General features: G+C 44.7%; 1 protein-coding gene across 1 annotated transcript in view; it reads right to left on the bottom strand.

Moving 5' to 3' along the window:
- The window catches only part of LOC121534880 (ecto-NOX disulfide-thiol exchanger 2), a 454,166-nt gene that overhangs the window by 307,642 nt on the left and 126,711 nt on the right, over positions 1 to 19,813 (bottom strand). Inside the window, exon 2 of the mRNA XM_041841491.2 lies at positions 7,040 to 7,183. Coding sequence (XP_041697425.1) covers positions 7,040 to 7,183 — 144 coding nt within the window. The remainder of the gene's footprint in view (positions 1 to 7,039; positions 7,184 to 19,813) is intronic.

The following is a 19,813-nucleotide window of genomic DNA, read 5'->3' on the forward strand; positions in this document are numbered from 1 at the left end:
TTCATGTAAAGTTCACTGCCATTGGACTCTGGAGCAGTGGAAACGCGTTCTCTGGAGTGATGAATCACGCTTCCCCATCTGGCGAAAATGGGCTTGGTGGATGCCAGGAGAACGCTACCTGCCCCAATGCATAGTGCCAACTGTAAAGTTTGGTGGAGGAGGAATAATGGTCTGGGGCTGTTTTTCATGGTTTGGGCTAGGCCCCTTAGTTCCAGTGAAGATAAATCTTAATGCTACAGCATACAATGACATTCTAGACGATTTTGTGCTTTCAGCTTTGTGGCAACAGTTTGGGGAAGGGCCTTTCCTGTTTCAGCATGACAATGCCCCCGTGCACAAAGCGAGGTCCATACAGATATGGTTTTTCAAGATCGGTGTGGAAGATCTTGACTGGCCTGCACAGAGCCCTGACCTAAACACCATCGAACATCTTTGGGATGAATTGGAACGCCGACTGCGAGCCAGGCCTAATCGCCCAACGTCAGTGCCAGACCTCACTAATAATCTTGTGGCTGAAGCAAGTCCCCGCAGCAATGTTCCAACATCTAGTGGAAAGCCTTTCTAGAAGAGTGGCAAAGGGGGTACCAACTCCATATTAATGCCCATGACTTTGGAATGAGATGTTCGACAAGCAGGTTTTTATATATATACTGTATATATATTTATATACAGTTGAAGTCGGAAGTTTACATACACTTAGGTTGGAGTCATTAAAACTCGTTTTTAACCACTCCACACATGTCTTGTTAACAAACTATAATTTTGGCAAGTCGGTTAGGACATCTGTTTTGTGCATGACACAAGTACCTTTTCCAAAAATAGTTTACAGACAGATTATTTCACTTATAATTCACTGTATCACAAATCCAGTGGGGTCAGAAGTTTACATACACTAAGTTGACTGTGCCATTAAACAGCTTGGAAAATTCCAGAAAATGATGTCATGGCTTTAGAAGCTTCTGATAGGCTAATTGACATAATTTGAGTCAATTGGAGGTGTACCTGTGGATGTATTTCAAGGCCTACCTTCAAACTCAGTGCCTATTTGCTTGACATCATGGAAAAAATTTAAAGAAATCAGCCAAGACCTCAGAAAAAAGATTGTAGACCTCCACAATTCTGGTTCATCCTTGGGAGCAATTTCCAAACGCCTGAATGTACCACGTCCACCTGTACAAACAATAGTACGCAAGTATAAACACCATGGGACCACGCAGCCGTCATACCGCTCAGGAAGGAGACGCGTTCTGTCTCCTAGAGATGAATGTACTTTGGTGCGAAAAGTGCAAATCAATCCCAGAACAACAGCAAAGGACCTTGTGAAGATGCTGGAGGAAACAGGTACAAAAGTATCTATATCCACAGTAAAACAAGTCCTATATCGACATAATCTGCTCCAAAACCACCATAAAAAAGCCAGACTACGGTTTGCAACTGCACATGGGGACAAATATCGTACGTTTTGGAGAAATGTCCTCTGGTCTGATGAAACAAAAATATAACTGTTTGGCCATAATGACCATCGTTATGTTTGGAGGAAAAAGGAGAAGACTTGCAAGCCGAAAAACACCATCCCAACCGTGAAGCACGGGGGTTGCAGCATCATGCTGTAGGGGTGCTTTGCTGCAGGAGGGACTGGTGCACTTCACAAAATAGATGGCATCATGAAGAAGGAAAATTAAGTGGATATATTGAAGCAACATCTCAAGACATCAGTAAGGAAGTTAAAGCATGGTCGCAAATGGGTCTTCCAAATGGACAATGACCCCAAGCATACTTCCAAAGTTGTGGCAAAATGGCTTAAGGACAACAAAGTCAATGTATTGGAGTGGCCATCACAAAGCCCTGACGTCAATCCTTTTGAACATTTGTGGGCAGAACTGAAAAAGCGTGTGCGAGCACGAAGGCCTACAAACCTGACTCAGTTACACCAGCTCTGTCAGGAGGAATGTGCCAAAATACACTCAACTTATTGTGGGAAACTTGTGGAAGGCTACCCGAAATGTTTGACCCAAGTTAAACAATTTAAAGGCAATGCTACCAAATACTAATTGAGTGTGTGTAAACTTCTGTCCCACTGGAAATGTGATGAAAGAAATAAAAGCTGAAATAAATCATTCTCTCTACTATCATTCTGAAATAGGGCTATCTTCTGTATACCCCCCTACCTTTTCACAACACAACTGATTGGCTCATACGCATTAAGAAGGAAATAAATTCCACAAATTAACTTTTAAGAAGGCAAACCTGCATTCCAGGTGACTACCTCATGAAGCTGATTAAGAGAACGCCAAGAGTGTGCAAAGCTGTCATCAAGGCAAATGGTGGCTATTTGAAGAATCACAAATATAAAATATATTTTGATTTGTTTAACACTTTTTTGGTTACTACATGATTCCATATGTGTTATTTCATAGTTTTTATGTCTTCACTATTACTCTACAATGTAGAAAATAGTACAAATAAAGAAACACCCTGGAATGAGTAGGTGCGTCCAAACTTTTGACTGGTACTGTATATACATAAATATATACAGTGCATTCGGAAAGTATTCAGACCCCTTGACTTTTTCCACAGCCTTATTCTAAAATGGATTAAATAAATGTATCCTCAACACACAATACCCCATAATGACAAAGCGAAAACAGGTTTTTAGAAATGTTTGAAACTTCAGATCCTTTGCTATGAGACTCGAAATTGAGCTCAGGTGCATCCTGTTTCCATTGATTGGCGTCCACCGGTGGTAAATGCTATTGATTGGACATGATTTGGAAATTAATACCCCTATATAAGGTCCCACAGTTGACAGTGCATGTCAGAGCAAAAATCAAGACATGAGGTCAAAGGAATTGTCCGTAGTGCTCTGAGACAGGATTGTGTCAAGGCACAGATCTGGGGAAGGGTACCAAAACATTTCTGCAGCATTGAAGGTTCTGAAGAACACAGTGGCCTCCATAATTCTTAAATCGAAGAAGTTTGGAACCACCAAGACTATTCCTAGAGCTGGCCACCAGGCCAAACTGAGCAATCGGGGGAGAAGGGCCTTGGTCAGCGCGGTGACCAAGAACCCGATGGTCACTCTGACAGAGCTCCAGAGTTCCTCTGTGGAGATGGGAGAACCTTCCAGAAGGACAACCATCTCTGAAGCACTCCACCAATCAGGCCTTTATGGTAGAGTGGCCAGACGGAAGCTACTCCTCAGTAAAAGGGACATGACAGCCCACTTGGAGTTTGCCAAAAGGCACCTAAAGACTCTCAGACCATGAGAAGCAAGATTCTCTAGTCTGATGAAACCAAGATTGAACTCTTTGGCCTACATTTTTTGTGTTTATTTTTTTATTTTTTTATTTTATTTTAGCAGACACTCTTATCCAGAGCGACTTACAGTTAGTGCATACATATAATTTATATATTTTTTTAAATCATACTGGCCCCCCGTGGGAATCGAACCCACAACCCAGGCGTTGCAAAAACCATGCTCTACCAACTGAGCTACATCCCTGCCAGCCATTCCCTCCCCTACCCTGGACGACGCTGGGCCAATTGTGCACCGCGCCATGGGTCTCCCGGTCGCGGCCGGCTACGACAGAGCCTGGATTAAAACCAGGATCTCTAGTGGCACAGCTAGCACTGTGATGCAGTGCCTTAATCCACTGCGCCACTCGGGAGACCCGTGAATGCCAAGCGTCACGTCTGGAGGAAACCTTGCACCATCACAACGGTGAAGCGTGGTGGCAGCATCATGCTGTGGGGATGTTTTTCAGCGGCAGGGACTGGTAGACTAGTCAGGATCGAGAGAAAGATGAACGGAGCAAAGTACAGAGAGATCCTTGATGAAAACCTGCTCCAGAGCGCTCAGCACCTCAGACTGGGGCGAAGGTTCACCTTCCAACAGGACAACGATCCTAAGCACACAGCCAAGACAATGCAGGAGTGGCTTCGGGACAAGTCTCTGAATGTCCTTGAGTGGCCCAGCCAGAGCCCGGACTTGAACCCGATCTAACATCTCTGGAGAGACCTGAAAATAGCGATGCAGCGATGCTCCCCATCCAACCTGACAGAGCTTGAGAGGATCTGCATAGAAGAATGGGAGAAACTCCCCAAATACAGGTGCTTCAAAGGTGCTTCAATAGAGTACTGAGTTAAGGGTCTTCATACTTATGTAAATGTCATATTTCAGTTGTTATTTTTAATACATTTGCTAAAATTTGGAAAAAACTGTTTGTCATTATGGGGTATTGTGTGTAGATTGATGAGAAAAAACAACTATTTCATCAATTTTAGAATAAGGCTGTTACGTAACAAAATGTGGAAAAAGTCAAGGGGTCTGAATACTTTCCGAATGCACTGTAGGTGGTTGAAACTCATTCAACAAAAGCCAAATGTAAAAAAGCACATTGACGATGTCACTTCCCTAAAAATACAGTAGGTGTACTACTCTTCTCAAAGCTGTTCATTTTGATTGGATAAAAAGAGGAATTCATCACAATAAACCAACACCATTCTATAAGATTATACCATGGCATTGTTTAATACTCATTTCTGTTTGGCTTGAAGGGCATTTCTACAGCGTGCATTATTTCCCTATAATGCACAGTAGAATTCAATGGCTATAGTTCATTCTTATATGTTATATGTTTACTTTTGAAAGCAAACGTCCAATGGAAAACATGACTGACATTGTTGAATTCAATTTTCATAATAGCAAGATAGGACTGATGGTTTGATTAGCTAAACTAGCAAGTCTGTTTGTTTGGTTACCAACACAACTACTGTAGCTACTTCAGTGGATGTTATCGAACACATTTCTACCTGAAAATGAACACATTTCTAGTGTCATGTGTTAAATTATAGCTATGGTATAAAGGGGATAATCAATTCGGGGCTCTATGCATTCTCTGGAAAATGATGCAACTCCGTGGAAGGTTAGTTCCACTCCGCAACCGCATCGTGGAACACACCTTCCACGTCTTTTATTGTAACGCATAGCCCCTCGTTGATTATCCCATACTTATCCTCTGCATCCCCCGCAGCTATACAGTATAAGTGCACCATCTTGGTCTTTTGTGGGGTGGTTGGTTATATAAAGACAGCATGAAGAATAGTAATGCAGCATGTATGGCCTGATCACTAGAAATAGACTTCGATTTCTGACGTTTGAAAAGGTCCTGAGAATGTCAGTATATGCCTTCCTCTGCGCTCACAATGTTTTTTTAAATGATTGCCCCGCACTGGGCGAAAACGTGTAATGCTCCGAGCCAAAGCGCACTGCTCAGACCACTGCACTACAGCAGTTCACAATGCACTAGCAAGCTGTGAGAATACTTGATGATACTTGATGGTATGAGGTCGGTTGGTTTGCAGAGCCTTCCCCAAACCATAACGCTAATCTTAACCACTCAGAATGAATGGCTAAACTGTTTCTGTTTTAACCCTGTAACCACAAGGAATTAACCCGGTAACCGCACAGAATTAACGAGTCAAAAATACACTTTCATCCATAATTCATCTCATTTCGAAAGGAAACTATGAGATCTTTGCACTTTAACTTTCCAGCCGTTTCGAGGGTTGATTTATTAATAGTGTCATCATAACAACTAAAAGTATTTAGTTAATTCCATTAATGACAAGGTGTTGAATGGATATGAATTCAGTTGAATTTGTTTCTTTCTAGCTGTGACTATTAATACAGTGGCAAAGCAATTAAAACTAAAGACTTCATTCAACTATATTTTGCAGTATCTGTTAAGTCAAATGAACACCCATTAGCGCTCTGAGCTAGCCATTCTGCTACTTGTTTGAGCCATTTAGAAGTTTAGTGGTTTAAACTTTAACACACGGAGTAAACATCCTGTTAGCAACACTGTTTGGTTCTTGGGAATCTCTTCGCTGCCTAAATGATCACCACACACACCCCATCACCAGAGGCGCTGTGTTCCTGAGTTTGCTCGTTTCTGCGTCTAATGAATTGTCACCCCTAACGAGATGAATATATCCATTAGAATTCCTTAACGAGGGTAAATCCACAAGGCTGCTAATTTGTCCGTGCTCCATCTTCTCTCCTCAGAGAACTGGAGGACTTGATTGTGTCTCTTGATGACAGATAACATTAAAGCCACTTAATGTACCCAGCTCCAGATGCTGCAGATTGTCAACATTAACTAGTTTTCCATTATAGAGCAGATTAATGTAACACAGCAATACTAATAGACGTAACCCCAGTATTGTGAAAGGCTGGGAGCCAAGCGCTGTTGTTAATGGTAATCATCATTATATAATGTTCTGTTGCTAACCAGGGTTCTGAGGGTTTGTGACGCATGTCTAAACCAGTGCACAGCATGAGGTTTTAACATAAGTCTGTTCTTAAAAACATCATACTCTGATTAGTCACTAAATCTATTCATTTTAACATTTAACATGTCCTTTGTACCACCATCAATCTAAAACCTACTTAAGGCCTTCCAAACTCACTAGAACTCAATTTATTTAAAATTGTGCACAATGACAAATGGTAAAAAGAGTAGTTAATTAACACAGACAATTAATCCCGACCAATTATCGTCACCAAGACAGCAGAGAACATACAGCAACACCTCTCTGTCTTAAGGGCCCTCTTCATTCTACTTGTCATAATGCCATTAATTAGAGACACATTCTTTAATTAGAATGCATACTGTCACTGATTAAAATTGTGTCTAATTTAGTAATGACAACAACAGACAAACACACGCACGCACACATGCACATACAAGTCCACACATACACAAAGACAGATACAGACCTACACAGACAGACACACAAAGCACACACGCACACAAACGCACACACACTTCCTCCTGTCACATTGCGCTCCGTGTGACAGATTACTCAGTGAGAGAAAGCTGAAGGCATTGTTGAAGGAAATTCTGAGGTTTGATTGGCAGGTTCTGTTGGGACGTAACAGCCAGGTTAATGTGTGAGAGAGCTGCAATCATAGCAGAGCAGAATTCTGCAGCTTTAGACAGTAGATCTTGTCAATTATAATAGTATCTTATTGTACCTGGAGGCAGGCTGGGTCTCTTCCTCTTATTGCTGTTCTCAGCTCCGTTCTCCAGAGGACAGTCTGACACCAGCAGCCCGTTGGAGTTGCTGAACTGCAGGGGCTCGTTGTTGGAGGACGAGTCAAAGGACAGCGGATTCAGTCCTGAAACACACAGAAACACAACGAGCGGCCATGTTAAACCAGATGGACCATAGCTCTATAAACCACGATAGAAACGATAGAGTTATACTATTGTAACTACAGTAAATAGAGAGATACAACTCTATTGAACCTGAACAAACCATGTGTTCTCTATTTAACAGAGTCAGGAGTTGAACATACAAAATCAAAAGAATGAAAACATACAGTTCCCTTTTCAACAGAGTTCACTTACTGAAGAACATAAGGAGACTCCCTACAAGAGACATAGATCATGAGTACAATCTCTAAAACTCCAGAGTTCTGTGTCTCTCTGTTCAGGTCTTTAGACAGTGGGGACACTAGGGACAATCTCTGAACATTATCTCTGGTCTCTTTTCTAATCCAGCGGTTTAATTTCCATCCCATCATATTTCTGTCCTGAGAGGAACAAAGGCAGGATTAAAAACACAAAGACCCCCATTAGTTATGAACCCACCACACACACTCTTAATATAATTATATTATCTAAAGTGACTACAGGCTCCGATTTAGAAATGGGCCAATCTGTCCAACAGCTCCAAGCAGACAATCCTTTCTAAAACAAGTCCTTCTATTCCTCCGATAGAGAATAAGTGTCTTCCAGAAGATAAAGCAATGTGGAGAGTAGAGGCTGATGAATTATGGAAACAATAACAATGTGGATATTGCCCCAGAATCCCAGAAAAAAATAGGGTGATTCTTCACGAAACCAGGACAAAAAAAAGACACTGGTAGAATCTCAATTGCATACTCCTCGCGTCCCTCTCTCCTCGCCTCCTTCTCAAAACCCCTCTGACCTTATCCTCCAATGGGTTTTGAGGAGGCAAGGAGAGAGGATGTGAGGAGAATGTAATTGAGAATGCAAAATCGCCATGATTATGGGGATTTACAGTCCAATTTAGAGTAGCTATTACAGCGATAACATACCATGCTATTGTTTGAGGATAGTGCACAACAACAAAACACTTTTGTCACGGCAACTGGTTTGATACATTCACCTCTGACTGTCGCGGTTCTCTAAGACCGAACCCAGAAGCAGACCAGGACAAGGTGAGTTGAACGAATGTGAGTGTTTATTTACAGATAAAAAAAGATGCAGAATAGTCCAGGAGACAGAGCGGGTGGCGGAGATGAGTAGGTGGTGGTGAAGTGGCAGATGAACTGATGGCACGGCAGGGGTTGGGTGAAGGTTCCGGGAGAATGATGTTTATGGCTAACGATCCGGCAGGGAATGGATGTCAGGTCAGAGCTTATGAAGGGGTGATGATCAGGACCAGGTGTGCCGAAGCTGATGAGAAGCAAGTGCGGGTAATCGAGAGATCACCCGCCTAGCAACGTCGCCCGGCAACCGGACAGGGTGCGTTCAGGCACCTTCGGGAAACAGGAGATACAGAGCAGAAAAATGGCAACACAGGCAGGAACAGACTCAGGACGCAGGGTTCATGACAGTACCCCCCCTCCGACGAACGCCACCGGGCGGACTACCCGGAGCACCAGGATGGAGGCGGTAGAAGTCACGAAGGAGGTCAGCATCAAGGATCTGACGCCGAGGAATCCAACTCCTCTCCTCAGGACCATACCCCTCCCAGTCCACGAGATACTGGAAACCCCGGCCCCGCCGTCTGGAATCCATGATGCGGTGCACCGTGTAGACAGGACCTCCTCCGATCATCCGAGGAGGAGGAGGTGGAGGGGGCAACAGAGGGCTGAGGAGAACAGGCTTGAGGCAGGAGACATGGAAGGTGGGATGGACTCTGAGCGTACTAGGCAACTTGAGTCGAACCACAACAGGATTAATCACTCTCTCCACCACAAACGGACCAATGAACCTCGGCGACAGTTTCCTTGACTCAGTCCGCAGAGGAAGGTCCCGTGTAGCCAACCAGACCCTATCTCCGATTGCATAAGCGGGGGCTGGAATATGGCGACGATTCGCCTGGAGCTGATACCGGTCAGAAACTCTAACGAGGGCCTTTCTGGCCCGATGCCAGGTCCGGTGGCAACGACGAATGTGGGCCTGGACAGAGGGAACCGAGAGATCTTTCTCCTGAGAAGGAAACAAGAGGTGTTGGTAGCCGTATAGGCACTGGAAGGGAGACATCCCAGTGGCAGAAGTAGGGAGAGTATTGTGAGCATACTCAACCCAAGGCAACTGAGAGGCCCAAGAGGTGGGGTTGGAGGAAACAAGGCAACGCAGCGTGGATTCCATCTTCTGGTTGGCTCTCTCCGCCTGTCCATTAGATTGGGGGTGAAATCCAGATGTGAGACTGACTGTAGCTCCAATGGCCAAACAGAAGGATTTCCAGACAGCAGAGGTGAACGGAGAGCCACGGTCGGAAACTATGTCACTGGGCAATCCGTGGACCCTGAAAACCTCCCTAACCAGGATCTTGGACGTCTCAGAGGCAGAGGGAAGCTTGGAGATGGGCACAAAGTGGGCGAACTTGCTGAATCGGTCCACAATAGTCAGAATGACCGTGTTCCCCTCAGAAGAGGGCAACCCAGTGACAAAGTCCAGGGCCAGATGCGACCATGGTCGCCGGGGGATCGGTAGGGGGTGAAGAAGTCCAGAGCTGGGCCGATTGGCACTCTTGTTCTGCGCACAAACTGGACAGGCAGCAACAAACCTCCGAGTATCTTCTCCCATGGCAGGCCACCAAAATCGTCTGCGTAGAAGTGCCATCGTCCGAGCCACGCCAGGGTGACAAGCCATCTTGCTGGCGTGGGACTATTGGAGGACAGCCGAACGAACCGACTCAGGCACAAACAACCGACCGGGTGGACCGTTACCGGGGCCGGGCTGCGTTCGAAGGGCCGCCATAACCTCCTCCTCAATCCTCCACATAACGGCTCCCACGACAAGGTTCCGGGGAAGAATCGTCTCAGTCTTGGCCCCACTCTCCTCCGTCTTGGAGAACATCCGGGACAAGGCGTCCGCCTTGCCGTTCTTAGACCTCGGTCGGAACGTCAAGGAAAAATTAAAGCGTCCAAAAAAATACGACCACCTGGCCTGACGGGAGTTGAGACATTTAGCCGATTGCACGTAAGCAAGATTCTTGTGGTCAGTCCAGACAACAAACAGTTGCTCCGCCCCCTCCAACCAGTGGCGCCACTCCTCCAAGGCAAGTTTCACCGCAAGAAGCTCCCGGTTACCCACATCGTAGTTCCTCTCCGTAGACGAAAGACGACGAGAGTAGTAGGCGCAGGGATGGAGTTTACCGTCAGTGGAGCATCGCTGGGACAGGATGGCGCCAACCCCCACATCAGACGCATCCACTTCAACGACAAACTGACGGCCAGTGTCAGGTTGAGAGAGAATCGGAGCGTTAGTGAAACGCCTCTTCAAATCCAGAAATGCTCGGTCCGCCTCAGGATTCCAACTGAAGGTTCTGGTACTAGAAGTCAGGGCAGTTAAAGGAGCGGCCACACGGCTGTAATCACGGATAAATCTCCGATAGAAATTCGCAAACCCCAGAAACCTCTGGAGCTGCAATCTCGTACCGGGCTGGGCCCAATCCAGAACCGCCCTAACCTTCTCTTGGTCCATCCTAATCTCTCCCCTGGAGATGATGTACCCGAGGAAGGATGTAGTGTGGGCGTGAAATTCACACTTCTCGCCCTTCACAAACAGGCGATTCTCCAGCAATCGCTGCAGAACCTGCTTGACATGCTGGACGTGGCTGGAAGGCTCCTTCGAGAAGATAAGAATGTCATCCAGGTAAACGAACACAAAAAGACCGATCATATCTCTCAGGACGTCATTCACCATACTCTGGAACACTGCTGGGGCATTGGTCAGTCCAAACGTCATCACCTGATACTCGAAATGACCCATCGGTGTATTGAAACCAGTCAACCACTCGTCCCCCTCTCTGATCCGGACCAGATGATACGCATTGCGTAGGTACAGCTTGGTGAACACAGTAGCACCCTGTAAGGAGTCGAAAGCAGAGCTCATCAAGTGCAGGGGATACTTGTTCTTGACCGTGATATCATTCAACCCCCGATAATCAATACAAGGTCGAAGAGAGCCATCCTTTTTACTCACAAAGAAGAATCCTGCCCCCAGGGGTGATGACGAGGGACGAATGAGACCAGCAGCTAGGGACTCCTTTATGTAGGTCTCCAAAGCCTCATGTTCAGGTCGGGAGATGCTGTATAACCGTCCCTTGGGATAGGCAGCTCCAGGGAACAGGTTTATGGCACAATCATATGGTCGGTGGGGAGGGAGTGACAGAGCCCTCTGCTTACTGAACACTTCCCCCAAATCGTGATATGTCTCGGGAACCAGGGACAAATCTGGGGGGTTAGCCTCAATCACCTGACTGGGAACAGAATGGGAACAGGCAGTCTTGAGGCAGTTAGCATGACAATCAATGCTCCAACTAGTTACCTTGCCAGTCACCCAATCGAACATGGGATTGTGTTCTTTCAGCCAGGGGTATCCAAGGACCAGAGGAACATGGGAAGAAGGCAGAATGAAGAATGAGATAACCTCAGAATGATTCCCTGACAACAGCATCTTAACCGGTTCAGTCCTCATCGTGATACGTGCCAGACTACTGCCGTTCAGAGTGGTAGCTTCAATGGCTTCCGGTAATCGCTCCTTGGAAAGACCCAGTTGTTCCACCACATCGGCATCAATAAAGCTTCCATCGGCACCTGAATCGACGAAAGCGTTAATCGCTAAACTCTGATTCCTGTTCATGAGGATAGCCGGGAAACGGGGTCTGACAGGGGTATTGAGAGGTTGAAACTGGCTCGCTAAAAGTCTTCCCAACTTTAGCGAGCCGAGCAGTTTGACGGCCGCTGGGAACAAGTGGAGATGTAATGTCCCGAGCTACCACAGTAGAGGCAGCGGTTGGTCTTACGTCTATGTTGGCGCTCCTCCTTGGTTAACCCGTACCGCCCCACTTGCATGGGTTCAGAATCTGGAGGCAGGACCTCTCCACTAATCCCGTGTGGTGGACAATGATCGACGCATTCTGGTCCACCTCCTGACCCGACTGGAAACTGAGAAGCTGATTGATTGGACGGGCCCCATTGCTTCTCCCTCCTTCTCTCTCGAACTCTGTTATCCACCCGAATAGACAAAGCTACCAAACTGTCCAGGTCACTAGGCTCCGGATTGGAGATCAACTCATCCTTGAGTTGCTCCGACAACCCCTGGTAAAAGGCCGCTTGCAGTGACTCCTCATTCCACCCACTCTCCACAGCCAATGTCCTGAATTCGATTACGAAGTCGGCAACGCTGCGAGTTCCTTGGCAAAGAGAAAACAGGCGCTTAGCTGCGTCCTTACCTCGGACTGGATGGTCAAACAGCTTCCTCATCTCTGCCGTGAACTGCTGGTATGACGCCATGCAGGTGTCCTGTCGTTCCCATACGGCTGAAGCCCACTCCAGGGCTCTACCACGCAGCAATTCAATAACAAAGGCTATCCTAGCCTTGTCTGTGGCGTAAGAGTGGGGCTGTAGATCGAACACTAATCCACACTGCATAAGAAAGGAACGGCATCTTCCCAAATCCCCTTCATACTTCTCAGGCGTCGGAACCTTTGGCTCACGGAAGGGCACAGCTCCAGAAGCGGCAGGCGAGAGAGGTGAAACCGGTGGTGGATTCTCCACCGGCAAACTGAGCTGAGCCTGGATCTTCGTCAGACTGGTAGAAAAGTTCCGAACCGATAACGCTATCTCCTGTAGCGCCGTGCTGTGTTGTTCCAACATCATCTCCTGATGGGTAATGGCATGGCGAACAGAGTCCAGGTCCGCTGGGTTCATTTATGGCCGGATCGTTCTGTCACGGTTCTCTAAGACCGAACCCAGAAGCAGACCAGGACAAGGTGATTTGAACGAATGTGAGTGTTTATTTACAGATAAAAAAGATGCAGAATAGTCCAGGAGACGGAGCGGGTGGCGGAGATGAGTAGGTGGTGGTGAAGTGGCAGATGAACTGATGGCACGGCAGGGGTTGGGTGAAGGTTCCGGGAGAATGATGTTTATGGCTAATGATCCGGCAGGGAATGGATGTCAGGTCAGAGCTTATGAAGGGGTGATGATCAGGACCAGGTGTGCCGAAGCTGATGAGAAGCAGGTGCGGGTAATCGACAGATCACCCGCCTAGCAACGTCGCCCGGCAACCGGACAGGGTGCGTTCAGGCACCTTCGGGAAACAGGAGATACAGAGCAGAAAAACGGCAACACAGGCAGGAACAGACTCAGGACGCAGGGTTCATGACACTGACGGTAAATAATGTACTTACATTCAGTAATCTTGCTCTAATTTGTCATCGTGAGGGTCATGTAAAATGTAGCATAGTTTTGCTTGATAAAATCAATTTTTATATCCTAACACGATCCATGTTGTATACAGCGTTTTGCATGAATTCAGACTCTTTCAACTTGCAAAAAAAATCACATTGGCAAAGCGTTGCTTAACCATGTCAAGTTTGGCCTCAGACACTCTAGAAGGCAACCAAACTTGTTTCATCATTCTATTACTTATTGGCTACACAACACGTCAATTAGCCAATGAAGGTCAGCCATCATTACGCACCAATGAGACAAGCGGTGTTCACTTGATTGACAGTGTCTTGGTCCAATGACCACCTACCGTTTTGAAAGATACAGCACCAGTCAAAAGTTTGGACACACCTACTCATTCCAGGCTTTTATCTTTATTTTTACTATTTTCTACATTGTAGAATAATAGTGAAGACATCAAAACTATGAAATAACACATATGGAATCATGTAGAAACCAAAAAATAGCTAAACAAATCAAAATATATTTTATATTTGAGATTCTTCAAATAGCCACCCTTTGCCTTGATGACAGCTTTCCACACTCTTGGCATTCTCTCAACCAGCTTCACCTGGAATGCTTTTCCAGCAGTCTTGAAGGAGTTCCCACATATGCTGAGCACTTGTTGGCTGCTTTTCCTTCACTCTGCTGTCCGACTCATCCCAAACCATCTCAATTAGGTTGAGGTCAGGGGATTGTGGCGGCCAGGTCAACTGATGCAGCATTCCATCACTCTCCTTCTTGGTCAAATAGCCCTTACACAGCCTGGATATGTGTTGGATCATTGTCTTGTTGAAAAACAAATTATAGTCCCACTAAGCCCAAACCAGATGGGATGGCGTATCACTGCAGAATGCTGTGGTAGCCATGCTGGTTGAGTGTGCCTTGAATTCTAAATAAATATTTGATTTCAATAACCATTTTTTACATTAATTTATGAATATTGAAACATACACTGCTAAAAAAAATAAAGGGAACACTTAAACAACACAATGTAACTCCAAGTCAATCACACTTCTGTGAAATCAAACTGTCCACTTAGGAAGCAACACTGATTGACAATAAATTTCACATGCTGTTGTGCAAATGGAATAGACAACAGGTGGAAATTATAGGCAATTAGCAAGACACCCCCAATAAAGGACTGGTTTTGCAGATGGTGACCACAGACCACTTCTAAGTTCCTATGCTTCCTGGCTGATGTTTTGGTCACTTTTGAATGCTGGCGGTGCTTTCACTCTAGTGGTAGCATGAGACGGAGTCTACAACCCACACAAGTGGCTCAGGTAGTGCAGCTCATCCAGGATGGCACATCAATGCGAGCTGTGGCAAGAAGGTTTGCTGTGTCTGTCAGCGTAGTGTCCAGAGCATGGAGGCACTACCAGGAGACAGGCCAGTACATCAGGAGACGTGGAGGAGGCCGTAGGAGGGCAACAACCCAGCAGCAGGACTGCTACCTCCGCCTTTGTGCAAGGAGGAGCAGGAGGAGCACTGCCAGAGCCCTGCAAAATGACCTCCAGCAGGCCACAAATGTGCATGTGTCTGCTCAAACGGTCAGAAACAGACTCCATGAGGGTGGTATGAGGGCCCGACGTCCACAGGTGGGGGTTGTGCTTACAGTCCAACACCGTGCAGGACGTTTGGCATTTGCTAGAGAATACCAAGATTGGCAAATTCGCCACTGGCGCCCTGTGCTCTTCACAGATGAAAGCAGGTTCACACTGAGCACATGTGACAGACGTGACAGAGTCTGGAGACGCCGTGGAGAACGTTCTGCTGCCTGCAACATCCTCCAGCATGACCGGTTTGGCGGTGGGTCAGTCATGGTGTGGGGTGGCATTTCTTTGGGGGGCCGCACAGCCCTCCATGTGCTCGCCAGAGGAAGCCTGACTGCCATTAGGTACCGAGATGAGATCCTCAGACCCCTTGTGAGACCATATGCTGGTGCGGTTGGCCCTGGGTTCCTCCTAATGCAAGACAATGCTAGACCTCATGTGGCTGGAGTGTGTCAGCAGTTCCTGCAAGAGAAAGGCATTGATGCTATGGACTGGCCCGCCCATTCCCCAGACCTGAATCCAATTGAGCACATCTGGGACATCATGTCTCACTCCATCCACCAACGCCACGTTGCACCACAGACTGTCCAGGAGTTGGCGGATGCTTTAGTCCAGGTCTGGGAGGAGATCCCTCAGGAGACCATCCGCCACCTCATCAGGAGCATGCCCAGGCATTGTAGGGAGGTCATACAGGCACGTGGAGGCCACACACACTACTGAGCCTCATTTTGACTTGTTTTAAGGACATTACATCAAAGTTGGATCAGCCTGTAGTGTGGTTTTCCACTTTAATTTTGAGGGTGACTCCAAATCCAGACCTCCATGGGTTGATAAATTTGATTTCCATTGATCATTTTTGTGTGATTTTGTTGTCAGCACATTCAACTATGTAAAGAAAAAAGTATTTAATAAGATTATTTCATTCATTCAGATCTAGGATGTGTTATTTTAGTGTTCCCTTTATTTTTTTGAGCAGTATATAAACACATATAGGCACATTTTTCCATATGTTGTTGAACATAATATACTCTATGGGCATAACACAGTTCCAGAGTGGGATCTCTGCTAGTTTTAAAGTTATGGCCTATTTTATACAGAGAAATTGGCATAGCAGGCAATGTAACCAATCACAGCCCTCCTTTTACTTGTATCATTGCAGATCCTGCAAATCACCAGCATTTTAAAATCAATTTTCACATTCACTGTATGATATTGACAAGATAGTCAAGTGACCGCACTAACAATGGAAATACATGTCCTCAACAATGGAAAGGAAGGCGGGAGGAGGAGAGATCAGGTGGGACAATTCCAGCCAATGAGAGGGCGGATATGCATGTGAACAACAGGCCATAGAGATAGATAGAGGACTCATCTTTGTATCTATGTCATTATAGCTTCTGTGACAGCATCTCCATTTTAAAGTAGTAAATGTTCTTCTTCATTGGCTGATTGCTCCCAACTCATCGGAATCCCCACCCAGTTAACTTCTTTAAAATGATCTATCTATCTCTATGAGATACAGGTACAACAGGTACAACTCCCATATACAGGTAAAAGTCAGTAAATTAGAATATTTTGAAAAACTTGATTTATTTCAGTAATTGCATTCAAAAGGTGTAACTTGTACATTATATTTATTCATTGCACACAGACTGATGCATTCAAATGTTTATTTCATTTAATTTTGATGATTTGAAGTGGCAACAAATGAAAATCCAAAATTCCGTGTGTCACAAAATTAGAATATTACTTAAGGCTAATACAAAAAAGGGATTTTTAGAAATGTTGGCCAACTGAAAAGTATGAAAATGAAAAATATGAGCATGTACAATACTCAATACTTGGTTGGAGCTCCTTTTGCCTCAATTACTGCATTAATGCGGCGTGGCATGGAGTCGATGAGTTTCTGGCACTGCTCAGGTGTTATGAGAGCCCAGGTTGCTCTGATAGTGGCCTTCAACTCTTCTGCGTTGTTGGGTCTGGCATTCTGCATCTTCCTTTTTCACAATACCCCACAGATTTTCTATGGGGCTAAGGTCAGGGAGTTGGCTGGCCAATTTAGAACATAAATACCATGGTCCGTAAACCAGGCACGGGTAGATTTTGCGCTGTGTGCAGGCGCCAAGTCCTGTTGGAACCTGAAATCTCCATCTCCATAGAGCAGGTCAGCAGCAGGAAGCATGAAGTGCTCTAAAACTTGCTGGTAGACGGCTGCGTTGACCCTGGATCTCAGGAAACAGAGTGGACCGACACCAGCAGATGACATGGCACCCCAAACCATCACTGATGGTGGAAACTTTACACTAGACTTCAGGCAACGTGGATCCTGTGCCTCTCCTGTCTTCCTCCAGACTCTGGGACCTCGATTTCCAAAGGAAATGCAAAATTTGCTTTCGTCAGAAAACATGACTTTAGACCACTCAGCAGCAGTCCAGCTCTTTTTTTCCTTAGCCCAGGTGAGACGCTTTTCGCGCTGTTTCTTGGTCAACAGTGGCTTGACACGAGGTATGCGGCAGTTGAAACCCATGTCTTTCAAGCGTCTCTTGGTGGTGGATCTTGAAGCCCTGACTCCAGCAGCTGTCCACTCCTTGTGAATCTCCCCCACATTTTTGAATGGGTTTTTTTTCACAATCTTGACTAGGGCGCGGTGATCCCTATCGCTTGTACACTTTTTCTGACCACAGTTTTTCCTTCCCTTTGCCTCTCTATTAATGTGTTTGGACACAGAGCTCTGAGAACAGCCAGCCTCTTCTGCAATAACCTTTTGTGTCTTTCCCTCCTTGTGCAATGTGTCGATGGTCGCCTTTTGGACAGCTGTCAAATCTGAAGTCTTCCCCCATGTTTGTGTAGGCTTCAGAACTGGACTGAGAGACCATTTAAAGCCCTTTGCAGGTGTTTTGAGTTAATCAGCTGATTAGTTTGTGGCACCAGGTGTCTTCAAAAATGTAACCCTTACACAATATTCTAATTTTGTGACACACGGAATTTTGGATTTTCATTTGTTGCCACTTCAAATCATCAAAATTAAATGAAATAAACATTTGAATGCATCAGTCTGTGTGCAATGAATAAATATAATGTACAAGTTACACCTTTTGAATGCAATTACTGAAATAAATCAAGTTTTTCAAAATATTCTAATTTACTGACTTTTACCTGTAAAGTAGTTTTTTTCAAAGAAGCCGAAAGGCTACCTGTGTCCACTTTTATCAGTGCATTCTTAACAACCTAACCATTATGAAATGTCTATTCGAGCAAATAAGCCTAATTTCAATTAGCAATTACATTTTCTAAATTTTCTCTAACCCTCTCTCATTGACATCCATACAAAAATACCTCACTTGTGGGCTTATTTTAGTGGACAGTTTTTGGGCGGAGTAAAACCTCTCGCTTCTCCTAACACTTCTCATAACTCTAAAAGTAGCAGAGATCCCACTCTGGAACTTTGATATGCCGGTAGAGTATATTATGATCAACAATATATATCTCTATAAAAATATGTTTTATATTGATCAATATTCATAAAGCAATGTAAGAAAATTGTTATTGCAATTGAAATACTACTAATATTACAGAGCAAACGGTAAAGCTTCATATTATTATTACTTTTTTTTTTGGCTTTGTAGCACTTACAGATGAAACATTATGGAGTCTTAAACTGGGTAAGGCCAAAATGTAATATATATACCAACTCTAATTAATTATTTCTTAATTATGCTTTTAAATACAAATGTCAAATATATGTATGTCAACAATCCTTCCTCCAAAGGACCATTCTATGGAATAAATGTCGTGACAATCCCCAAAATCATGATAATTTTGTCCTGGTTTTGTGAGGAATCACCCAATAAACACATTAAATTGTGTTCTGAGCCTAATCAGTGATTTCCAGTTCCCATATTAGACGTATGCTATTTATAATTCAGAAAAGGATCTGGGAGAGACTAGGCCTATTCTCATGAAAATATCATCACCAATGGAAAATTTGATCAAATTTCTGTAGAGGCATGGGTAGAATGTTTTAATCTTTTGCAGTTAGTTTTTTACATTTAAAATGCATAGCATTTGCCAAAAACTTGCTGCACATTCTGCAAGATTGATTGTCTATTGAACAATTTAAAAGTAATTGCTGCCTACAGCCCACACTTCAAAAGACAAATTGTTCAATATTGGTTTTATCAATGCAGTGTTTCTATCTCCTGCCTTGTTATAGACTCTGAGATTAAATAGGCCATTATGTCGAGCTCCTTTCACACACCAATACTGTAGCTTACCCATACTGTCAAATATTTTAAATAGGCTACCGGTCTATTTACTTTTGAGCATGGCTGGCTATTGAATGAGTGATGGATAAATGGTAGCGTAATATTTATGTAGTGGGAATAAACCAGTCATGTCAGAAAAGGAGAGACATGCCTTGCAATATGATAATGATTTAGAACGAATATATATAATAAAAGTGAAAGAAATATATTTGGCTACATGCTGCTATGAAATCTCCTTACCAACGGCAAATGCATCTGTTTTATCATTTGGCCTGTGTTTTTATGTTTTTATTAGTCTACTATTATTATAATTCCTGTGCATCAAACACCTCCATTTCCCGCAAAATAACAATAGTTGCATGCAATACAGTTAATCAACCACTAGAAGTTGTGCATACAGTGGGGGAAAAAAGTATTTAGTCAGCCACCAATTGTGCAAGTTCTCCCACTTAAAAAGATGAGAGAGGCCTGTAATTTTCATCATAGGTACA

This window comes from Coregonus clupeaformis, chromosome 2 (genome assembly GCF_020615455.1).
Source record: "Coregonus clupeaformis isolate EN_2021a chromosome 2, ASM2061545v1, whole genome shotgun sequence".
NCBI lineage: Eukaryota > Metazoa > Chordata > Actinopteri > Salmoniformes > Salmonidae > Coregonus > Coregonus clupeaformis.